Raw genomic sequence first — 21759 nt, 5'->3', positions numbered from 1 at the left:
CTAGGCTGGCAGAAACCGTCAGCCTAATGTGGCCGAACAAATGTGGGGCCGAGGTAAAACCGGCCCACCCAGCGTCTCTGGGCATCTCTTTCCTGGACCCTTAAAGGTCATTAGAATCTATAAAACTTCAAATGCTGCTGCTCAGGCAGACGAGCAGTGAGGGAGGAGGCCTGGGGACTATCAAACTCACCTGGAGGCTGCTGGGGAGAAGTTCTGCCCCTCCCCCCTTTGGGTATGAGGACACCCAAATCACCACGAAGCAGTTACAGAAGAGGGGTCTGCACCCTCAGCGCCCCAAGAATGAGGAATGGGACAAAACGCAGAGGAGGGCTTTGTCACCGGCAAAGCCCATTAAAAATTCCTGGGAGATAAAAATAGAATCTGGGCAATAAAATAAAGTCTAACTTTTTTTTCCTTTGTGCTTTTTCTAATTTCACGTGCTCCTAGGGTACCGCATGCAGAGGCCTCACACCCGGCACTTCAGACTCGATTTCCTAGTGCAAAAGGGCTGGGCCGACACCTCAGCTCGCTGCGCCTGGTGCAGACTCCCTTTTTACGCCCTTTTTTGGCCAACCAAACAGGCGGTGATGCAAATCAACACTACAAAGAGTTCCACTTCGCATCAGTCAGAAGGGCCATCCTCACAAAGTGTAAAAACGAGAAATGCCGGACAGGGCGTGGAGAAAAGGGAGCCCTGCTACGCTGATGGTGGGAATGTAAATTGCCAACGGCCACTGTTCAGAAGTGTATTGTGTTTCCTAAACAATTTAAAAAGCAGAGCTACAGAGCATACGGCACTTCCACTCGTGGGCGTATGTCTTGGGAAAATCAAAAATCGACAGGACACAGGCAAGCCAACGTTTAGTGCTGCTCGATTTACAAGAGCCTCGATTTGGATACAACGTAAAAGTCCTTGGAAGGAAAAAATGGATAAAGAAGATGTGGTACGTATGTACAATGGCATATTACTCAGCCAGGAAATCAATGAAATAAGGCCAGTTGCAGCAAGTCACGTGGACTTAGGTACAATCATTGTAAGTGACCTAAGTCAGAAAAAGAGAATTATCGTAAGATTATCACTTATAGGTGGAATCTAAAAATGGCTACACATGAACTAAATTACAAAACAGAAACATAGTCACACATTTAGGGCTTCCCTGTTGGCACACTTGTTAAGAAACCGCCAGCCAATGCAGGGGACACGGGTTCAAGCCCTGGTCCGGGAAGATCCCACATGCCGTGGAGCACCTTACCCGTGCACCACAACTACTGAGCCTGCGCTCTAGAGCTCGCGAGCAACAACTACTGAACCCGAGTGCCACCACTACTGAAGCCCAGAGGCCTAGAGCACGTGCTCTGCAACAAGAGAAGCCACCACAATGAGAAGCCTGCGCACCACAACGAAGAGTAGCCCCCCACTCGTTGCAACTAGAGAAAGCCGGCACGCAGCAAAAAGACCCAACATAGCAAAAAAATAAATAAATAAAGTTATAAAAAAACCCAGACTATTAAGAACATGAAAAAGAATTTACTGATGTCTCTCCGTAAGTGAATCTAGTGGATTTACACCAGCAAGTAACACACCATTGAAAATCAGTTATACACCATTAAAAAAATATATTACAAAAAAAAAAAGACAGTGAGAGAGAGAGAAATTCTTACAGAATTCGTTCAGGGGCTGTGATGCAACCTGGACTGACCACATCTAGACCCACAGCTGGATGGGACCTAAGGCTGGACACTCGTGAGGCCGAGAGGCTTGGTGAGGATGGGCCAGCAAATGCAGCCCCTTTACAGTAATACTGCCTGGTCCCCATTCCATGGGTCCAAAATTTCCAGGTGCAGGGGAAGCTTCCTAGAGCTAGAACATGCTTGGGACACCCAGAGGATGGTACACCATCTGATCGGAAGAGTTTGGAAAAGGCACGTCATCTCCTCATCTCCTGGTGTTCGGGTTCACCTCGCCAGCCTTTTTCCTAACAATCTCCCCACTTGGGAAAGTCAGCACCTTCAACATCCTGTTTCGCACAGTTTGGAATTTGTCTGAAGGATGAAGTGGAAGGGAGGGAACCAATGAGACACAAGGCCGAGGTGTTTGGACAGGCACATGCCACTCTAATTTCCAATCAGGAAGAGGAACTGACCAAAGGCTCAGCTTGCCCCCGGAAGCAGAATAGGGCTTGAAGCCATCCTGCTGTTTTGTGGCCAGTTCCAAAAAAAAACAAGTTGAAAAATGGAGCTCAGGGGCACTGCAATTCACAGACCTGGAGAACTGTAAATGATACCTATCGTCGAAAAATGTCTCGAGATAAGTCATCAAAAAGGTCTTGTAAGCAAGGCAGCATTGCAGGAAAGGGATTTCAAGAGGTAGATTGGACTCACCATGAAAGCACATGAAAAGCTCCTGAACTTCGCCAATGATGCCACTGGCCAAAAAGGCCGTATGCGGTTTTCCATTTTTCCCGCTTCTCTCCTTCAGCTCCTATCAATGAAAACAACCCCCTCTTAGTTAACTCCATCAAACGCCTATTAATCGGATTTATTTTTGCTGGGTTTATCATCTCCAACCGCACTCCTCCAACAACCATCCCCCTAATAACTATACCTTTATATTTAAAATTACCTGCCCTCGTAGTAACAGCTCTGGGCTTCATACTAGCATTCAAAATCAACCTTAACACACAAAACTTAAAATATACTCACCCCTCAAACTCCTCTAAATTCTCCACTCTCCTAGTATATTTCCCCACCATCATACACCACCTACCTCCCCATCTAAACCTATAAATAAACCAAAAATTAGCAACTTCCATGTTAGAGTTAATCTGACTAGAAACTATCCTACCAAAGTATACAGCCTTCATTCAACTAAAATCCTCCACACTAGTCTCAAACCAAAAAGGCCTTATTAAACTCTACTTTCCATCATTCGTCATTACCATTACCCTCAGTATATTCCTATTTAATTACCCTGAGTAATCTCCATAATAACCACAACACCAATAAATAATGACCAGCCTGTAACAATCACCAACCAAGTACCATAGCTGTATAATGCTGCAATTCCCATAGCCTCCTCACTAAAAAACCCAGAGCCACCAGTATCGTAAATAACCCAATCTCCCAGCCCATTAAACTTAAACACAATTTCCACAACCTCATCCTTCGAAATATAAAATACCATTAAAAACTCTATTACTAGCCCTAAAAGAAATGTCCCCATTACAACCTTATTAGAAACCCAAACCTCAGGATATTGTTCAGTGGCTATAGCCGTTGTATAACCAAACTCAACCAATATCCCCCCTAAATAGATCAAAAATACCATTAAACCCAGAAATGAACCGCCAAAATTTAACACGATCCCACACCCAAAACCACCAGCCACAAACAGGCGAGGGTTTTGAAGCAACCCCACAAAACTAATCACAAAAATAATACTTAAAATAAATACAGTATATGTCATCATTATTCTCACATAGACTTCAACCGTGACCAATGACATGAAAAATCATCGTTGTCATTCACCTACAAGAACACCAATGACCAACACCCGAGAAACCTACCCACTAATAAAAATCCTCAACAACACATTCATTGACCTCTCTACCCCATCAAATATCTCATCATGATGAAATTTTGGCTCCTTACTAGGCGTCTGCCTAATCCTACAAATCTTAACAGGCCTATTCCTGGCAATACACTACACACCAGACACAACAACTGCCTTCTCATCAGTAACACACATCTGCTGAGACGTCAATTATGGCTGAATCATCCGATATATACACGCAAATGGAGCTTCCACATTTTTTATCTGTATGCCCACATACGACGCGGTCTATACTATGGATCCTACGCCTTTCAGGAAACATAAAACATTGAAATTATCCTACTACTTATAGTCATAGCCACCGCATTCATAGGCTACATCCTACCCTGAGGACAAATATCATTCTGAGGCACAACTGTTACCACAAATCTACTGTCAGCAATCCCATATATCGGCACCACCCTCGTCGAATGAATCTGAGAGGGGTTTTCCGTAGATAAAGCAAAACTAACATGATTCTTTGCCTTCCACTTCATTCTCCCTTTCATCATCACAGCACTAGCAGTCGTCCACCTATTATTCCTTCACTAAACAGGATCCAACAACCCCACAGGAATTCCATCTGATACAAACAAAATCCCATTTCACCCTTATTATACAATCAAGGACATCTTGGGCACCATACTACTAATCTTAGCTTCACGAATATTAGCCCTATTCTCACCCTACTTGCTAGGAGACCCCGACAACCACACCCCAGCAAACCCACTCAGCACGCCACCACATATCAAACCAGAATGATATTTTCTATTCGCATATGCAATTCTATGATCAATCCCCAACAAGCTAGGAGGAGTCTTGGCCCTGCTACTCTCAATCCTAATCCTGGCATTTATTCCAATACTCCATACATCTAAACAATGAAGCATGATATTTCGACCCTTCAGCCAATTCTTGTTCTGAATACTAGTGGCAGATTTACTAACACTAACATGGATCGGAGGACAGCCTGTGCAATACCCATATATAGCTATTGGACAACTTGCATCCATCTTATATTTTCTCTTAATTCTGGTGTTAATACCAGTGACTAGTCTCATTGAAAACAAGTTCCTAAAATGAAGAGTCTTTGTAGTATAACACAATATTCCGGTCTTGTAAACCGCAAAAGGAGAACAACGTATCTCCCTGAGACTCAAGGAAGAAGTACTAAGTTTCACTGCCAGCACCCAAAGCTGAAATTCTATATAAACTATTCCCTGAAAAATGGTATATTATAAGACATTCACAAAACTGCAGTGCGATGTCAGTACTAAAAATAATTCATTTTATTACATACATGCTATGTACACCGTACATGTCTGTACTGCCACATAACTGCAGTAATGTCTCTCTCTCGTATATGTGTGCATGTACATTATATGTATAATTGTACATTAAACTGTTTGCCCCATGCCTAATAAGCATGTACATATCATTGATATTACATAGTACATATATATTATTTATCGTACATAGTACATTAAATTAAACCGGTCTAGATCAACATATTTGGTAATCCCGTCCATTAGAACAGGAGCTTGATCACCAGGCCGCATGAAACCATTAACCGGCTCAGCAGGTGTCACTCTTCTCGCTCCAGGCCCATGATCTGTGCGGGTTTCTATTGATGAACTTTATCAGACATCTGGTTCTTATTTCAGGGCCATCTCACCTAAAATCGCCCACTCTTTCCCCTTAAATAAGACATCTCGATGGACTAATGACTAATCAGCCCATGCTCACACATAACTGCGATTTCATACATTTGGTATTTTTTATTTTTTGGGAGGGAAATTGCTTGGACTCAGCTATGACCTTAAAAGGTCTTAACACTGTCAAGCAAATTATAGCTGGACTTGTATGTATTTGTTATTTGGCTAGAGCAACCTACGTTGTACAATCAGTTAATGGTCACAGGACATAGCACTTTACTATTCCCTCCCGGCTTAAAATAATTATATATCATAATGAATGAACCTCAACCCCCCTCCTCTCATACCAAAGAACTACTTAGATATTCACCACCGATATAGACAGACTTCCCCCTAGATTCGCCAACCATCCTATTGAAAATCTAATACTAAATCTGACATAACCCATGTAATACATCCATACAAACATCACCTACGTGCAGCAAGTTAATGTAGCTTAAACATCTCATAAAGCAAGACACTGAAAATGTCTAGATGGGCTCACCAGCCCCATGAACATAAAGGTTTGGTCCCAGCCTTTCTATTAGTTTTTAATAGAATTACACATGCAAGCATCCACGCCCCGGTGAGAATGCCCTCTAAATCACTAAGATTAAAAGGAGCAGGTATCAAGCACGCCGCACCAGCAGCTCACAACACCTTGCTTAACCACACCCCCAGGGAGTCAGCAGTGATAAAAATTAAGCCATAAACGAAAGTTTGACTAAGCCATATTAATCAGGGTTGGTAAATTTCGTGCCAGCCACCACGGTCATACGATTGACCCGAATTAATAGAACTACGGCGTAAAGCGTGTTAAAGAACCATACAAGATAAAGTTAAACCTTAATTAAGCTGTAAAAAGCCATAATTAAAACAAAAATAAATTACGAAAGTGACTTTAATATAATCTGATTACACGATAGTCTAAGACCCAAACTGAGATTAGATACCCCACTATGCTTAGTCCTAAACCCAAATAATCGTAAGAACTAGACTATTCGCCAGAGTACTATTAGCAACAGTTTAAAACTCCAAGGCTTTGGCGGTGCTTCACAGCCCTCTAGTGGAGCCTGCTCTATAACCAATAACTCCGACCAACCTCAGCAGCCCTGGCTACTCCAGTCTACATGCCGCCATCTTCAGCCAACCCTAAAAAGGAGCAAAAGCAAGCATAATTATGACACATAAAAACATTAAGTCAAGGTGTAACCTATGGGATGGGAAGAAATGGGCTAAATTTTCTACACCAAGAACACCCTTTATCCACACGAAAGTTTTTATGAAACCTAAAAACCAAAGGAGGATTTAGTAGTAAATTAAGAATAGAGTGCTTAATAGAATAAGGCCATGAAGCACGCACACACCGCCCGTCACCCTCCTCAAGTGCCATGACAAAGCCCCAGTCCATCAACACATGCTAAACAATTATACGAGAGGAGACAAGTCGTAACAAGGTAAGCATACTGGAAAGTGTGCTTGGATAAAACAAGACGTAGCTTAAATAAAGCACCTAGTTTATACCTAAAAGATTTCATAACCTATGTATGTCTTGAACTAAACCTAGCCCACACCTTTCCCACCATACTAGCACAAACTAGTCAAATAAAACATCCACCAGACATCTAAAGCTATAGGAGATAGAAATTTAAACACTAATGGCGCTATAGAGGAAGTACCGAAAGGGAATGATGAAAGAAAGATTAAAAGTAATAAAAAGCAAAGCTTACCCTTTGTACGTTTTGCATAATGACTTAACTAGTAACAATTTAACAAAGAGAACTTAAGCTAAACTACCCAAAACCAGACAAGCTACTTATGAACAGTTACTAGAATAAACTCATCTATGTGGCAAAATAGTGAGAAGATTTATAAGTAGAGGTGACAAGCCTAACGAGCCTGGTGATAGCTGGTTGTCCAGGAAAAGAATTTCAGTTCAACGTTAAATAATACTAAAAACCATAATAAGCTTCCACGTATACTTAAACATTAGTCTAAAAAGGTACAGCTTTTTAGAAATGGACACAACCGTGACTAGAGAGTAAAAACAAACAACACCATAGTTGGCCTAAAAGTAGCCACCAATTAAGAAAGTGTTCAAGCTCAACAACAAAACAATGTTTTAATTCCAATATTAAGTAAATCAACTCCTAGTCTTATTACTGGACTAATCTATAAGACTATAGAAGCAATACTGTTAACATGAGTAACAAGAAATATTTCCCCTTGCACAAGCTTACATCAGCAACTAATAATATACTGATAATTAACAGTAAATAAATATAATCCAACACTAAACTATTTATTAAAAACACTGTTAACCCAACACAGGCGTGCACCAAAGGAAAGATTAAAAAAAGTAAAAGGAACTCAGCAAACACAAACCCCGCCTGTTTACCAAAAACATCACCTCTAGCATCACCAGCATTAGAGGCACTGCCTGCCCAGTGACAATCGTTAAACGGCAGCGGTATCCTGACCATGCAAAGGTAGCATAATCATTTGTTCTGTACATAAGGACTTGTATGAATGGCCACATGATGGTTTTACTGTCTCTTACTTTTAATCAGTGAAATTCACCTCCCCGTGAAAAGGCAGGGATAACAAAATAAGATGGGAAGACCCTATGGAGCTTCAATTAATCAACCCAAAAACCATAATCTTGAACCGCCAAGGAATAACAAAATTTCACATGGGTAGACAATTTCGGTTGGGGTGACCTCGGAGCACAGAAATCCCTCCAAGTGATTAAAGCCTAGACCCACTAGCCAAAGCATAATATCACTTACTTATCCAAAAAATTGATCAACGGAACAAGTTATCCTAGGGATAACAGCGCAATCCTATTCTAGAGTCCGTATTGACGATAGGGTTTATGACCTCGATGTTGGATCAGGACATCCTAATGGTGTAACTGCTATTAAGTGTTCGTTTGTTCAACGATTAAAGTCCTACATGATCTGAGTTCAGACCGGAGCAATCCAGCTCGGTTTCTATCTATTATACATTTCTCCCAGTACGGAAGGACAAGAGAAATAAGGCCCACTTTAAATAAGCGCCTTCAAAACAGTTAATGGTCTAATCTCAACCTAATAAGCAAGCTCAAACTAGTCACCCGAGACCAGGGTTTTGTTGGGGTGGCAGAGCCCGGTAATTGCGTAAAACTTAAACCTTTATACTCAGAGGTTCAAACCCTCTCCCCAACAAAATGTTTATAATTAACATTTTAATGCTCATCATCCCTATCCTCCTAGCCACAGCATTCCTGACAGTAGTAGAACGTAAAATCCTAGGCTACATGCAACTCCGAAAAGGGCCAAACACTGTAGGCCCCCATGGCCTACTCCAACCCTATGCCGATGCAATCAAACTAATCACTAAGGAACCCCTACGACCAGCCACATCTTCCACCTCTGTATTCATCATCGCACCTATCTTAGCCCTAACCCTAGCCCTCACAACATGAATCCCTCTACCCATACCATACCCCCCTCATCAACATAAACCTAGGAGTATTATTCATATTAGCAATATCAAGCCTAGCCGTATATTCCATTCTATGATCTGGCTGAGCCTCCAACTCAAAATACGCATTAATTGGAGCCCTACGGACAGTAGCACAAACAATCTCATATGAAGTAACATTAGCAATCATCCTCCTATCAGTACTCTTAATAAATGAATCCTTTACCCTAGCAACCCTAACCACAACACAAGAACAACTATGACTAATCTTCCCATCATGACCACTGGCTATAATATGATTCATCTCTACCCTAGCAGAAACCAACTGAGCCCCCTTCGATTTAACAGAAGGAGAATCCGAACTCGTATCCGGCTTCAATGTTGAATACGCAGCTGGCCCCTTCGCCGTATTCTTCTTAGCGGAATACGCCAACATCATTATAAAAAATATATTCACAACAATTCTGTTTCTAGGAGCATTCCACAACCCCTACACACCAGAACTGTACACAACTAACCTCACTGTTAAAACATTACTACTAACAACATCCTTCCTATGGATTCTAGCATCCTACTCTCGATTTCGATATGACCAACTAATACACTTACTCTGAAAAAACTTCATACCTCTAACACTAGCCTATGTATATGGCATGTATCACTGCCCATCATAACAGCAAGTACCCCTCCACAAACATAAGAAATATGTCTGATAAAAGAGTTACTTTGATAGAGTAAATAATAGAGGTTTAAACCCTCTTATTTCGGGAATCATAGGAATTGAACCTACCCTTAAGAATTCAAAGTTCTACTCTATGACATACATCACAGCAAGATTCTTTTTGACCCAGCTCCCAGAGAAATGGAAATAAGAACACAAATAAACAAATGGGACCTAATGAAACTTAAAAGCTTTTGCACAGCCAAGGAAACCATAAACAAGACCAAAAGACAACCATCAGAATGGGAGAAAATATTTGCAAATGAAGCAACTGACAAAGGATTAATCTCCAAGATTTACAAGCAGCTCATGCAGCTCAATAACAAAAAAACGAACAACCCAATCCAAAAATGGGCCGAAGACCTAAATAGACATTTCTCCAAAGAAGATATACAGATGGCCTACAGACACATGAAAGAATGCTCAACATCATTAATCATTAGAGAAATGCAAATCAAAACTACAATGAGATATCATCTCACACCGGTCAGAATGGCCATCATCAAAAAATCTAGAAACAATAAATGCTGGAGAAGGTGTGGAGGAAAGGGAACACTCTTGCACTGTTGGTGGGAATGTAAATTGATACAGCCACTATGGAGAACAGTATGGAGGTTCCTTAAAAAACTACAAATAGAACTACCATACGACCCAGCAATCCCACTACTGGGCATATACCCTGAGAAAACCATAGGTCAAAAAGAGTTATGTACCAAAATGTTCATTGCAGCTCTATTTACAATAGCCAGGACATGGAAGCAATCTAAATGCCCATCGACAGATGAATGGATAAAGAAGATGTGGCATATATATACAATGGAATATTACTCAGCCATAAAAAGAAATGAAATGGAGGTATTTGTAATGAGGTGGATGGAGTTAGAGTCTGTCATACAGAGTGAAGTAAGTCAGAAAGAGAAAAACAAATACAGTATGCTAACACATATATACGGAATCTAAGGGAAAAAAAAAAAAAAAAAAAAAAAGGCCATGAAGAACCTAGTGGCAAGACGGGAATAAAGACACAGACCTACTAGAGAATGGACTTGAGGATGTGGGGAGGGGGTGGGGTGAGATGTGACAGGGTAAGAGAGTGTCATGGACATATATACACTACCAAATGTAAAATAGATAACTAGTGGGAAGCAGCCGCATAGCACAGGGAGATCAGCTCGGTGCTTTGTGACCACCTAGAGGGATGGGATGGGGAGGGTGGGAGGGAGGGAGATGCAAGAGGGAAGAGAAATGGGAACATATTGTATATGTATAACTGATTCACTTTGTTATAAAGCAGAAGCTAACACACCATTGTAAGGCAATTATACTTCAATAAAGATGTTAAAAAAAAAAAAAAAAGAATTCAAAGTTCTTCGTGCTACCACATTACACTACATTCTACAGTAAGGTCAGCTAAACAAGCTATCGGGCCCATACCCCGAAAATGTTGGTTTATATCCTTCCCGTACTAATAAATCCCATTATCTTTATTATTATCCTAACAACCGCCATTTTAGGAACTACAATCATAATTACCAGCTCTCACTGATTACTAGCCTGAATTGGATTAGAAATAAATATAATAGCCATCAGCCCTGTCATAATAAAAAAACTTTAACCCACGAGCTATAGAAGCCTCCACTAAATATTTTCTAACACAGGCCACCGCATCTGTATTACTTATAATAGCAGTCATCATTAACCTACTGCACTCCGACCAATGAACCATCACAAAGCTATTCAACCCAACAGCATCCATAATAATAACAATAGCACTAGCTATTAAACTAGGACTATCCCCCTTTCACTTTTGAGTGCCCGAAGTAGCACAAGGTATCCCTTTAACAGCAGGCCTAATCCTAGTAACTGACAAAAGCTTTCACCCCTGCCAATCCTATGTCGAATTGCACCATCAATCAATCTAAATTTAATATTAGCCCTATCCATACTTTCTATCCTAGTCAGAGGTTGAGGTGGATTAAACCAGACACAACTCCGAAAAATCATGGCCTACTCATCAATTGCCCACATGGGATGAATAACAGCCATCTTACTGTATAGCCCAAACATAACCATCCTAAATCTACTCATCTACATCATAACAACCCTCACTATATTCATACCATTTATTCATAGCTCAACTACCACCACACTATCACTATCACAAACATGAAACAAAACACCTGTCACCACAACCCTCACCATACTCACCCTCCTCTCAATAGGAGGACTCCCGCCCCGTCAGGATTCATGCCTAAGTGAATGATCATTCAAGAGATAACAAAAAATAACACCATTATTCTACCCACACTCATGGCCATCACAGCACTACTCAACCTATACTTCTACATACGGCTCACATACTCCACAGCACTAACTTTATTCCCCTCTACAAACAACATGAAGATAAAGTGACAACTTAACTCCACAAAACAAATAACCCTTTTACCAACTATAATCATAATATCCGCAATACTTCTACCTCTCACACAATACTGTCAATCCTAGAATAGGAATTCAGGTTAAACCAGACCAAGGACCTTCAAAGCCCTGAGCAAGTACAATTTACTTAATTCCTGCCAAATAAAGACTGCAAGACTATATCTTACATCATTTGAATGCAAATCAAACACTTTAATTAAGCTAAATCCTCTCTAGATTGAAGGGATACATTTCCCAAGAACTTTTAGTTAACAGCTAAATACCCTAATCAACTGGCTTCAATCTACTTCTCCCACAGCAAGAAAAAAAAGGCGGGAGAAGTCCAGGCAGGGTTGAAGCTGCTTCCTTGAATTTGCAATTCCAAATGATGATTCACCACAGGACTTGGCAAAAAGAGGGCTCAACCTCTGTCTTTAGATTTACAGTCTAATGCCTGCTCGGCCATTTTACCTATGTTCATAAATCGCTGATTATTCTCAACCAACCACAAAGACATTGGCACCTTATACTTACTATTTGGCGCCTGAGCCGGAATGGTGGTTACTGGCCTAAGCTTATTAATTCGTGCTGAACTAGGCCAACCCGGCACACTGCTCAGAGATGACCAAATTTACAATGTGCTAGTAACAGCCCACGCATTTGTAATAATCTTCTTTATAGTCATACCCATTATAATCAGCGGGTTTGGAAACTGGCTAGTGCCCCTAATAACTGGGGCATCCGATATAGCTTTTCCCCATATAAACAATATAAGTTTCTGACTGCTCCCTCCTTCTTTCCTATTACTACTAGCATCATCAATAGTTGAGGTCGGTGCAGGCACAGGCTGAACTGTGTACCCACCCTTAGCCAGAAACTTAGCACATGCAGAAGCTTCAGTTGATCTCACTATTTTCTCACTACATTTAGCTGGTGTATCCTCAATTCTTGGGCCCATTAGTTTTATTAGTACTATTATCATCATAAAACCACCCGCTATAACCCAGTACCAAACACGACTATTCGTATGGTCAGTCCTAATCACAGCGGTATTCTATTATCCTTACCTGTCCTAGCAGCCGGAATTACCATACTATTAACAGATCGAAACCTGAATACAACTTTCTTTGACCCTGCGGGAGGAGACCCAGTCCTATACCAACACTTATTTTGATTCTTTGGGCATCCCAAAGTGTACATTTTAATCCTACCTAGTTTGGGATGACCTCACACATTGTAACTTACTACTCGGAAAAAAAAGAACCTTTCGAATATATGGGTATGGTGTAAGCTATAATATCAATCGGGTTCTTAGGTTTTATTGTATGAGCCCATCATACATTCACAGTAGGCATGGACGTTGATACGCGAGCATACTTTACATCAGCCACTATAATTATTGCTATCCCTACAGGAGTAAAAGCATTTAGCTGAGATGACAGAGTAGAAGGACGTGCTCTCACTCCCTCTTGTGAGAACACCAGAATCACAACTAGCTGCTGGACAATCATTGACAGGAAGACACTGGAACTCACCAAAAAAGATATCCCACATCCAGAGACAAAGGAGAAGCCACAATGAGATGGTAGGAGGGGCGCAATCCCAGTAAAATCAAATCCCATAACTGGTGGGTGGGTGACTCACACACTGGCGAACACTTATACCACAGAAGTCCCCCACTGGAGTGAGGGTTCTGAGCCCTAAGTCAGGCTTCCCAACCTGGGGGTCCGGCAATGGCAGGAGGAATTCCTAGAGAATGAGACTTTGAAGCCTAGTGGGAATTGATTGCAGGACTTTGACAGGACTGGGGGAAACAGAGACCCCACGCTTGGAGGGCGCACACAAAATAGTGTGCACATCGGGACCTAGGGGAAGGAGCAGTGACCCTGGAGGAGACTGAACCAGACCTACCTGCTAGTGTTGGAAGGTCTCCTGCAGAGGCAGGGGGTGGCTCTGTTTCACCGTGGGCACAAGGACACTGGCAGCAGAAGTTCTGAGAAGCACTCCTTGGCGTGAGCCCTCCCAGAGTCTGTCATTAGCCCCAACAAAGAGCCCAGGTAGGCTCCAGTGCTGGGTTGCCTCAGGCAAAACAACCAACAGGGAGGGAACCCAGCCCCACCCATCAACAGTCAAGCGGATTAAAGTTTTACTGAGCTCTGCCCACCAGAGCAACAGTCAGCTCTACCCACCACCATTCCCTCCCATCAAGCCTCTTAGATAGTCTCATCCACCAGAGGGCAGACGGAAGAAGCAAGAAGAACTACAATCCTGCAGCCTGTGGAACAAAAACCACATTCACAGAAAGACAGACAAGATGAAAAGGCAGAGGGCTATATACCAGATGAAGGAACAAGATAAAACCCCAGAAAAACAACTAAATGAAGTGGAGATAGGCAACCTTCCAGAAAAAGAATTCAGAATAATGATAGCGAAGATGATCCAGGACCTCGGAAAAAGAATGGAGGCAAAGATCGAGAAGATGCAAGAAATGTTTAACAAAGACCTAGAAGAATTAAAGAACAACAGAGATGAACAATAACAATACAATAACTGAAATGAAAACTACACTAGAAGGAATCAATAGCAGAATAACTGACGCAGAAGAACGTATAAGTGACCTGGAAGACAGAATGGTGGAATTCACTGCTGTGGAACAGAATAAAGAAAAAAGAATGAAAAGAAATGAAGACAGTCTAAGAGGACTCAGGGAAAATATTAAACGCAACAACATTCGCATTATAGGGGTCCCAGAAGGAGAAGAGAGAGAGAAAGGACCTGAGAAAATATTTGAAGAGATTATAGTCGAAAATTTCCCTAACATGGGAAAGGAAAAAGCCACCCAGGTCCAGGAAGTGCAGAGAGTCCCAAGCCGGATAAACCCAAGGAGAAACATGGCTAAACACATAGTAATCAATTTGACAAAAATTAAAGACAAAGAAAAATTACTGAAAGCAACAAGGGAAAAATGACAAATAACATACAAGGGAAGTCCCATAAGGTTAGCAGCTGATTTCTCAGCAGAAACTCTACAAGAAGTGAGTGGCATGATATACTTAAACTGATGAAAGGGAAGAACCTACAACCAAGATTACTCTATCCGCCAAGGATCTCATTCAGATTCGATGAAGACGTCAAAAGCTTTACAGACAAGCAAAAGCTAAGAGAATTCAGCACCACCAAACCAGCTCTACAACAAATGCTAAAGGAACTTCTCTAAGTGGGAAACACAAGAGAAGAAAAGACCTACAAAAACAAACCGAAAACAATTAAGAAAATGGTCATAGGAACATACATATCGATAATTACCTTAAATGTGAATGGATTAAATGCTCCAACCAAAAGACACAGGCTTGCTGAATGGATAGAAAAACAAGATCCATCTATATGCTGTCTACAAGAGACCCACTTCAGACCTAGGAACACATACAGACTGAAAGTGAGGGGATGGAAAAAGATATTCCATGCAAATGGAAATCAGAAGAAAGCTGGAGCAGCAATACTCATATCAGAGAAAATAAACTTTAAAATAATGTTAAAGAGACAAGGAAGGACACCACATAATGATCAAGGGATCAATCCAAGAAGAAGATATAACAATTATAAATATATATGCACCCAACATAGAAGCACCTCAATACATAAGGCAACTGCTAACAGCTATAAAAGAGGAAATCAACAGTAACACAATAATAGTTGGGGACTTTGACACCTCACTTACACCAATGGACAGATCATCCAAAATGAAAATAAATAAGGAAACAGAAGCTTTAAATGACACAATAGACCAGATAGATTTAATTGATATTTATAGGACCTTCCACCCGAAAACAGCAGATTACACTTTCTTCTCAAGTGCACATGGAACATTCTCCAGGATAGATCACATCTTGGGTCACAAATCAAGCCTCATTAAATTTAAGAAAATTGAAATCATATCAAGCATCTTTTCTGACCAAAATGCTATGAGATTAGAAATGAATTATAGGGGAAAAAAACGTAAAAAAGTCAAACACATGGAGGCTAAACAATACGTTACTAAATAACCAAGAGATCACTGAAGAAATCAAAGAGGAAATCAAAAAGTACCTAGAGACAAATGACAATGAAAACACGACGATCCAAAACCTATGGGATGCAGCAAAAGCAGTTCTAAGAGGGAAGTTTATAGCTATACAAGCCTACCTCAAGAAACAAGAAAAATCTCAAGTAAACAATCTAACCTTACACCTAAAGGAACTAGAGAAAGAAGAACAAACAAAACCCAAAGTTAGCAGAAGGAAAGAAATCATAAAGATCAGAGCAGAAATAAATGAAATAGAGGAATATTACTCAGCCATAAAAAGGAACGAAATTGAGTCATTTGTTGAGACGTGGATGGATCTAGAGACTGTCATACAGAGTGAAGTAAGTCAGAAAGAGAAAAACAAATATCGTATATTAATGCATGTATGTGGAACCTAGAAAAATGGTACAGATGAGCCGGTTTGCAGGGCAGAAGTTGAGACACAGATGTAGAGAATGGACATATGGACACCAAGGGGGGGAAACTGCGGTGGGGTGGGGATGGTGGTGTGCTGAATTGGGCGATTGGGATTGACATGTATACACTGATGTGTATAAAATTGATGCCTAATAAGAACCTGCAGTATAAAAAAACAAACAAAACAACTAATACTAAACTTTCATTGGGTTATTTGCATGGAAATATGTTAATATAAATGTTTCAGACATTACATGAAATTTCTAAAAATCTTATATTTGTATTTGTATGGAAATATGTATGGAAATATGTTAATATAAATGTTTCAGACATTACATGAAATTTCTAAAAATCTTATATGTTCTGGTATAATGTTATAAGTAATAATCCTAGTTATTACTTTAAAATGTATAGTTCAGAAATAACTAATTTTCTTGTCAACTGCATTATTATGAACTTTCATCAAATCTTTAACTGTGGTCATTTTTAAGTCTTTTGTCATTTACAGACAGTTCTGGGTGTACTCTGATGATTTTGCAAATATGTTCCTATAAAAGGGTTTCATCTTCAAGAAATTCATGGAAAAGACTCTGACAAGTACAGGTTTCTGGTAACTGACTGTACTGCTGAACTGAATGAATAAGCATTTTCAGAACTCTAATGAAAAACTGATGAACTCATAAAAGTGCTAACAAAAGATCAAGATGAAAAAAAAAATTAATTACATGGGACTGAGTGAACTGATGAGGATGAGTATAATTTTTGTGACTTTCTGTCTGAATTAAAAAAAAAAAATCCCACAAGGACTCAGAGGCAGAGAATATACAAATCAATTTTCACTGCAAAGTAAAGGAGCTGTTGCAGTGGAGGATTACTGGACTGACTGTCAATATTATGACATAGTATGAGTGTGTTTCATGTTTGGTAATTGCAATCATTGTTGCTTTTGTTGTGGTCATCCATGTACAATGCTTGGTGTCAGTCTATTTATCTCTTGTAAAAATAAAATAAAAAAAAATAACTTCAACATTAAAAAAAATGAAATAGAAACAAAGAAAACAATAGCAAAGATCAATAAAACTAAAAGCTGGTTCTTAGAGAACATAAACAAAATTGATAAACCATTAGCCAGATTCATCAAGAAAAAGAGGGAGAGGACTCAGATCAATAAAATTAGAAATGAAAAAGGAAAAGTTACAACAGACACCACAGAAATACAAAGCATCCTAAGAGACAACTACAAGCAACTATATGCCAAAAAAAAGGACAACCTGGAAGAAATGGACAAATTCTTAGAAAAGCACAACCTTCCAAGACTGAACCAGGAAGAAATAGAAAATACAAACAGACCAATCACAAGCACTGAAATTGAGACTGTGATTAAAAATCTTCCAATAAACAAAGGCCCAGGATGAGATGGCTTCACAGGCAAATTCTATCAAACATTTAGAGAAGAGCTAACACCTATCCTTCTCAAACTCTTCCAAAATATAGCAGAGGAAGGAACACTCCCAAACTAATTCTATGAGACCACCATCTCCCTGATACCAAAACCAGACAAAGATGTCACAAGGAAAGAAAACTACAGGCCAATATCACTGATGAACATAGATGTAAAAATCCTCAACAATATACTAGCAAACAGAAGCCAACAGCACATTAAAAGGATCATACACCATGATCAAGTGAGGTTTATCCCAGGGATGCAAAGACTCTTCAATACATGCAAATCAATGTGATACACCATATTAACAAACTGAAGGACAGAAACCATATGATCATCTCAATAGATGCAGAAAAAGCTTCTGACAAAATTAAACACCCAGTTATGATAAAAACCCTCCAGAAAGTAGGCATAGAGGGAACTTTCCTCAACATAATAATGGCCATATATGACAAACCCACAACCAATATCGTTCTCAATGGTGAAAAACTGAAACCATTTCCATCAAGATCAGGAACAAGACAAAGTAGCCCACTCTCACCACTATTATTCAACACAGTTTTGGAAGTTGTAGCAACAGCAATCAGAGAAGAAAAAGAAATAAAAGGATCCAAATAGGAAAAGAAGAAGTTAAGCCGTCACTGTTTACAGATGACATGATACTATACATAGAGAATCCTAAAGACGCTAGCAGAAAACTACTAGAGCTAATCAATGAATTTGGTAAAGTAGCAGGATACAATATTAATGCACAGATATCTCTTTCATTCCTATACACTAAAGATGAAAAATCTGAAAGAGAAATTAAGTAAACACTCCCATTTACCACTGCAACCAAAAGAATAAAATACCTTGGAATAAACCTACCTAAGAAGACAAAAGACCTGTACTCAGAAAACTATAAGACACTGATGAAAGAAATCAAAAATGACACAAACAGACAGAGAGATATACCATGTTCTTGGACTGGAAGAATCAACATTGTGAAAATGACTATACTACCCAAAGCAATCTACAGATTCAATGCAATCTCTATCAAACTACCAATGGCATTTTTCAGAGAACTAGAACAAAAAATTTCACAATTTGTATGGAAACAAAAGATCCCGAATAGCCAAAGCAATCTTGAGAAGAAAAACAGAGTTGGAGGAATCAGGCTCCCTGACTTCAGACTATACTACAAAGCTACAGTAATCAAGACAGTATGGCACTGGCACAAAAACAGAAATATAGATCAATGCAACAGGAGAGAAAGCCCAGAGATAAACCTATGCACATATGGTCACCTTATTTTTGATAAAGGAGGCAAGAATATACAATGGAGAAAAGACAGCCTCTTCAATAAGTAGTGCTGGGAAAACTGGACAGCTACATGTAAAAGAATGAAATTAGAAGACTCCCTAACACCATACACAAAAATAAACTCAAAATGGATTAAAGACCTAAATGTAAGGCCGGACACTATAAAACTCTTAGAGGAAAACATAGGCAGAACACTCTATGACATCAATCACAGCAAGATCATTTTTGACCCACCTCCTAGAGAAATGGAAATAAAAACAAAAATAAACAAATGGGACCTAATGAAACTTAAAAGTTTTTGCACAGCAAAGGAAAACATAAACAAGACGAAGACAACCCTCAGAATAGGAGAAAATATTTGCCAATGAAGCAACTGACAAAGGATTAATCTCCAAACTTTACAAGCAGCTCAATATCAAAAAAACAAACAACCCAATCTATAAATGGGCAGAAGACCTAAGTAGACATTTCTCCAAAGAAGATATACAGATTGCCAAAAACACATGAAAGAATGCTCAACATCACTAATCATTAGAGAAATGCAAATCAAAACTACAGTGAGGTATCACCTCACACATGTAAGAATGGCCATCATCAAAAAAATCTACAAACAATAAATGCTGGAGAGGGTGTGGAGAAAAGGGAACCCTCTTGCACTGTTGGTGGGAATGTAAATTGATACAGCCACTGTGGAGAACAGTATGGAGCTTCCTTAAAAAACTAAGAATAGTACTACCATATGACCCAGCAATATCACTACTGGGCATATACCTTGAGAACACCATAATTCAAAAAGAGTCATGTTCCACAATATTCACTGCAGCTCTATTTACAATAGCCAGGACATGGAAGCAACCTAAGTGTCCATCGACAGATGAATGGACAAAGAAGATGTCGCACATCTTCAATATACAATGGAATACTACTCAGCCGTAAAAAGAAATGAAATTGAGTTATTTGTAGTGAGGTGGATGGACCTAGAGTCTGTCATACAGAGTGAAGTAAGTCAGAAAGAGAAAAACAAATACCGTGTGCTAACACATATATATGGAATCTAAAAAAAAAAACCGTTCTGAAGAACCTAGGGGCAGGACAGGAATAAAGATGCAGATGTAGAGAATGGACTTGAGGACATGGGGAGGGGGAAGGGTAAACTGGGATGAAGTGAGAGAGTGGCATGGACTTATATATACTACCAAATGTAAATCAGATAGCTAGTGGGAAACAGCCACATAGCACAGGGAAATCAGCTCGGTGCTTTGTGACCACCTAGAGGGGTGGGATAGGGAGGGTGGGAGGGAGACGCGAGAGGGAGGAGATATGGGGATATATGTATATGTATAGCTGATTCACTTTGTTACAAAGCAGAAACTAACACACCATTGTAAAGAATTATAATACAATAAAGATGTTAAAAATAAACAAACAAATAAATAATTTAAAACGCCCCCCCAAATTAAATCTTTTAAATAACTAAATAAATAATAGCACACAATAACATGGTAACTCTAAACCTAAGTATTTTCAGTACTATAGTAAATGTAAATGGATTAATATCTCCTATTAAAGTGTAATTTTTTATATTATGTGTGCAACTAAAGTTTTTTCACAATATACAGGTAAAATAAAAGAATTAAATTAGAAAGGAGAATACATTCCATGTATTTAAAAACAATAAAACAATTAGCATATAATATGCATCTCAGATAAAATAGTCTTTAAGTTCAGAACAGTTTGTCATTATTGTAAGTAGTATTATCCCAATTTCTTAAACAATATTTCAATACTTTTTCTATATGAAAAAAATATTTCAGTACTTTTTTCTTTGCTTTTTTGTGGTCTAATACATGGTAAATATTTAGGTGCTAACATAATCTAAAAATGTATGTTTTTTTTTTTTACAGCTGACAAAAACTGGATCAAGAAGAAATAGATAACTTGAACAGACATCACTAAAAGCGAAATAGAATCTGTAATTTAAAAAAACTCCCTACCAACAAAAGTCCATGATCAGATGGTTTCACAGGCAAATTCTACCAAATATACAAAGAAGAACTTACACTGATTCTTCTCAAACTCTTCCAAAAGATTGAAGAGTAAGGAATACTTCCAAAGACATTCTATGAAGCCACCATCACCCTGATATCAAAACCAGATGGGGGGACTTCCCTGGTGGCACAGTGGTTAATAATCCACCTGCCAATGCAGGGGACATGGGTTCAAGCCCTGGTTTGGGAAGATCCCACATGCCACAGAGCAACTAAGCCCATGTGCCACAACTACTGAGTCTGTGTTCTAGAGCCCGTGAGCCACAACTACTGAGCCCATGTGCCATAACTACTGAAGCCCGTGCACCTAGAACCCATGCTCTGCAACAAGAGAAGCCACTGCAATGAGAAGCCCACGCACCACAATGAAGAGTAGCCCCCGCTCGCCACAACTAGAGAAAGCCCGCGCACAACAACAAAGACCCAATGCAGCCATAAATAAATAAATAAATAAATAAATAAATTCATTAAAAAAAAAAAAAAAAAAACAGATGGGGACTTTTCTGGTGGTCCAGCAGTTAAGATTTCGTCTTCCAGTGCAGGGGGTGCGGGTTTGATCCCTGGTCAGGGAGCTAAGATCCCACATGCCTCACAA

General features: G+C 39.6%; 1 protein-coding gene across 5 annotated transcripts in view; it reads right to left on the bottom strand.

The window, feature by feature from the left end:
- Window positions 1–21759, bottom strand: part of LOC309651345 (uncharacterized protein) — a 217899-nt gene that overhangs the window by 72833 nt on the left and 123307 nt on the right. For 4 of the 5 annotated variants that reach the window (XR_014258016.1, XR_014258017.1, XR_014258028.1 and 1 more), the window contains one exon: window positions 2383–2482. The exons of the other annotated variant lie outside the window; for it this stretch is intronic. Coding sequence is in view for 1 of the 4 variants with exons in the window: in XM_082444010.1 (XP_082300136.1) it covers window positions 2383–2482 (100 nt within the window). In the remaining 3 variants the exon portion in view is untranslated. The remainder of the gene's footprint in view (window positions 1–2382; window positions 2483–21759) is intronic. 5 annotated transcript variants of the gene reach the window in all.

The sequence above is a fragment of the Balaenoptera physalus genome (genome assembly GCF_965194825.1).
Source record: "Balaenoptera physalus genome assembly, chromosome: 21".
Lineage (NCBI taxonomy): Eukaryota > Metazoa > Chordata > Mammalia > Artiodactyla > Balaenopteridae > Balaenoptera > Balaenoptera physalus.
The sequence above is the reverse complement of the archived record's forward strand: the minus strand, read 5'-3'. Positions and strand labels throughout refer to the sequence as shown.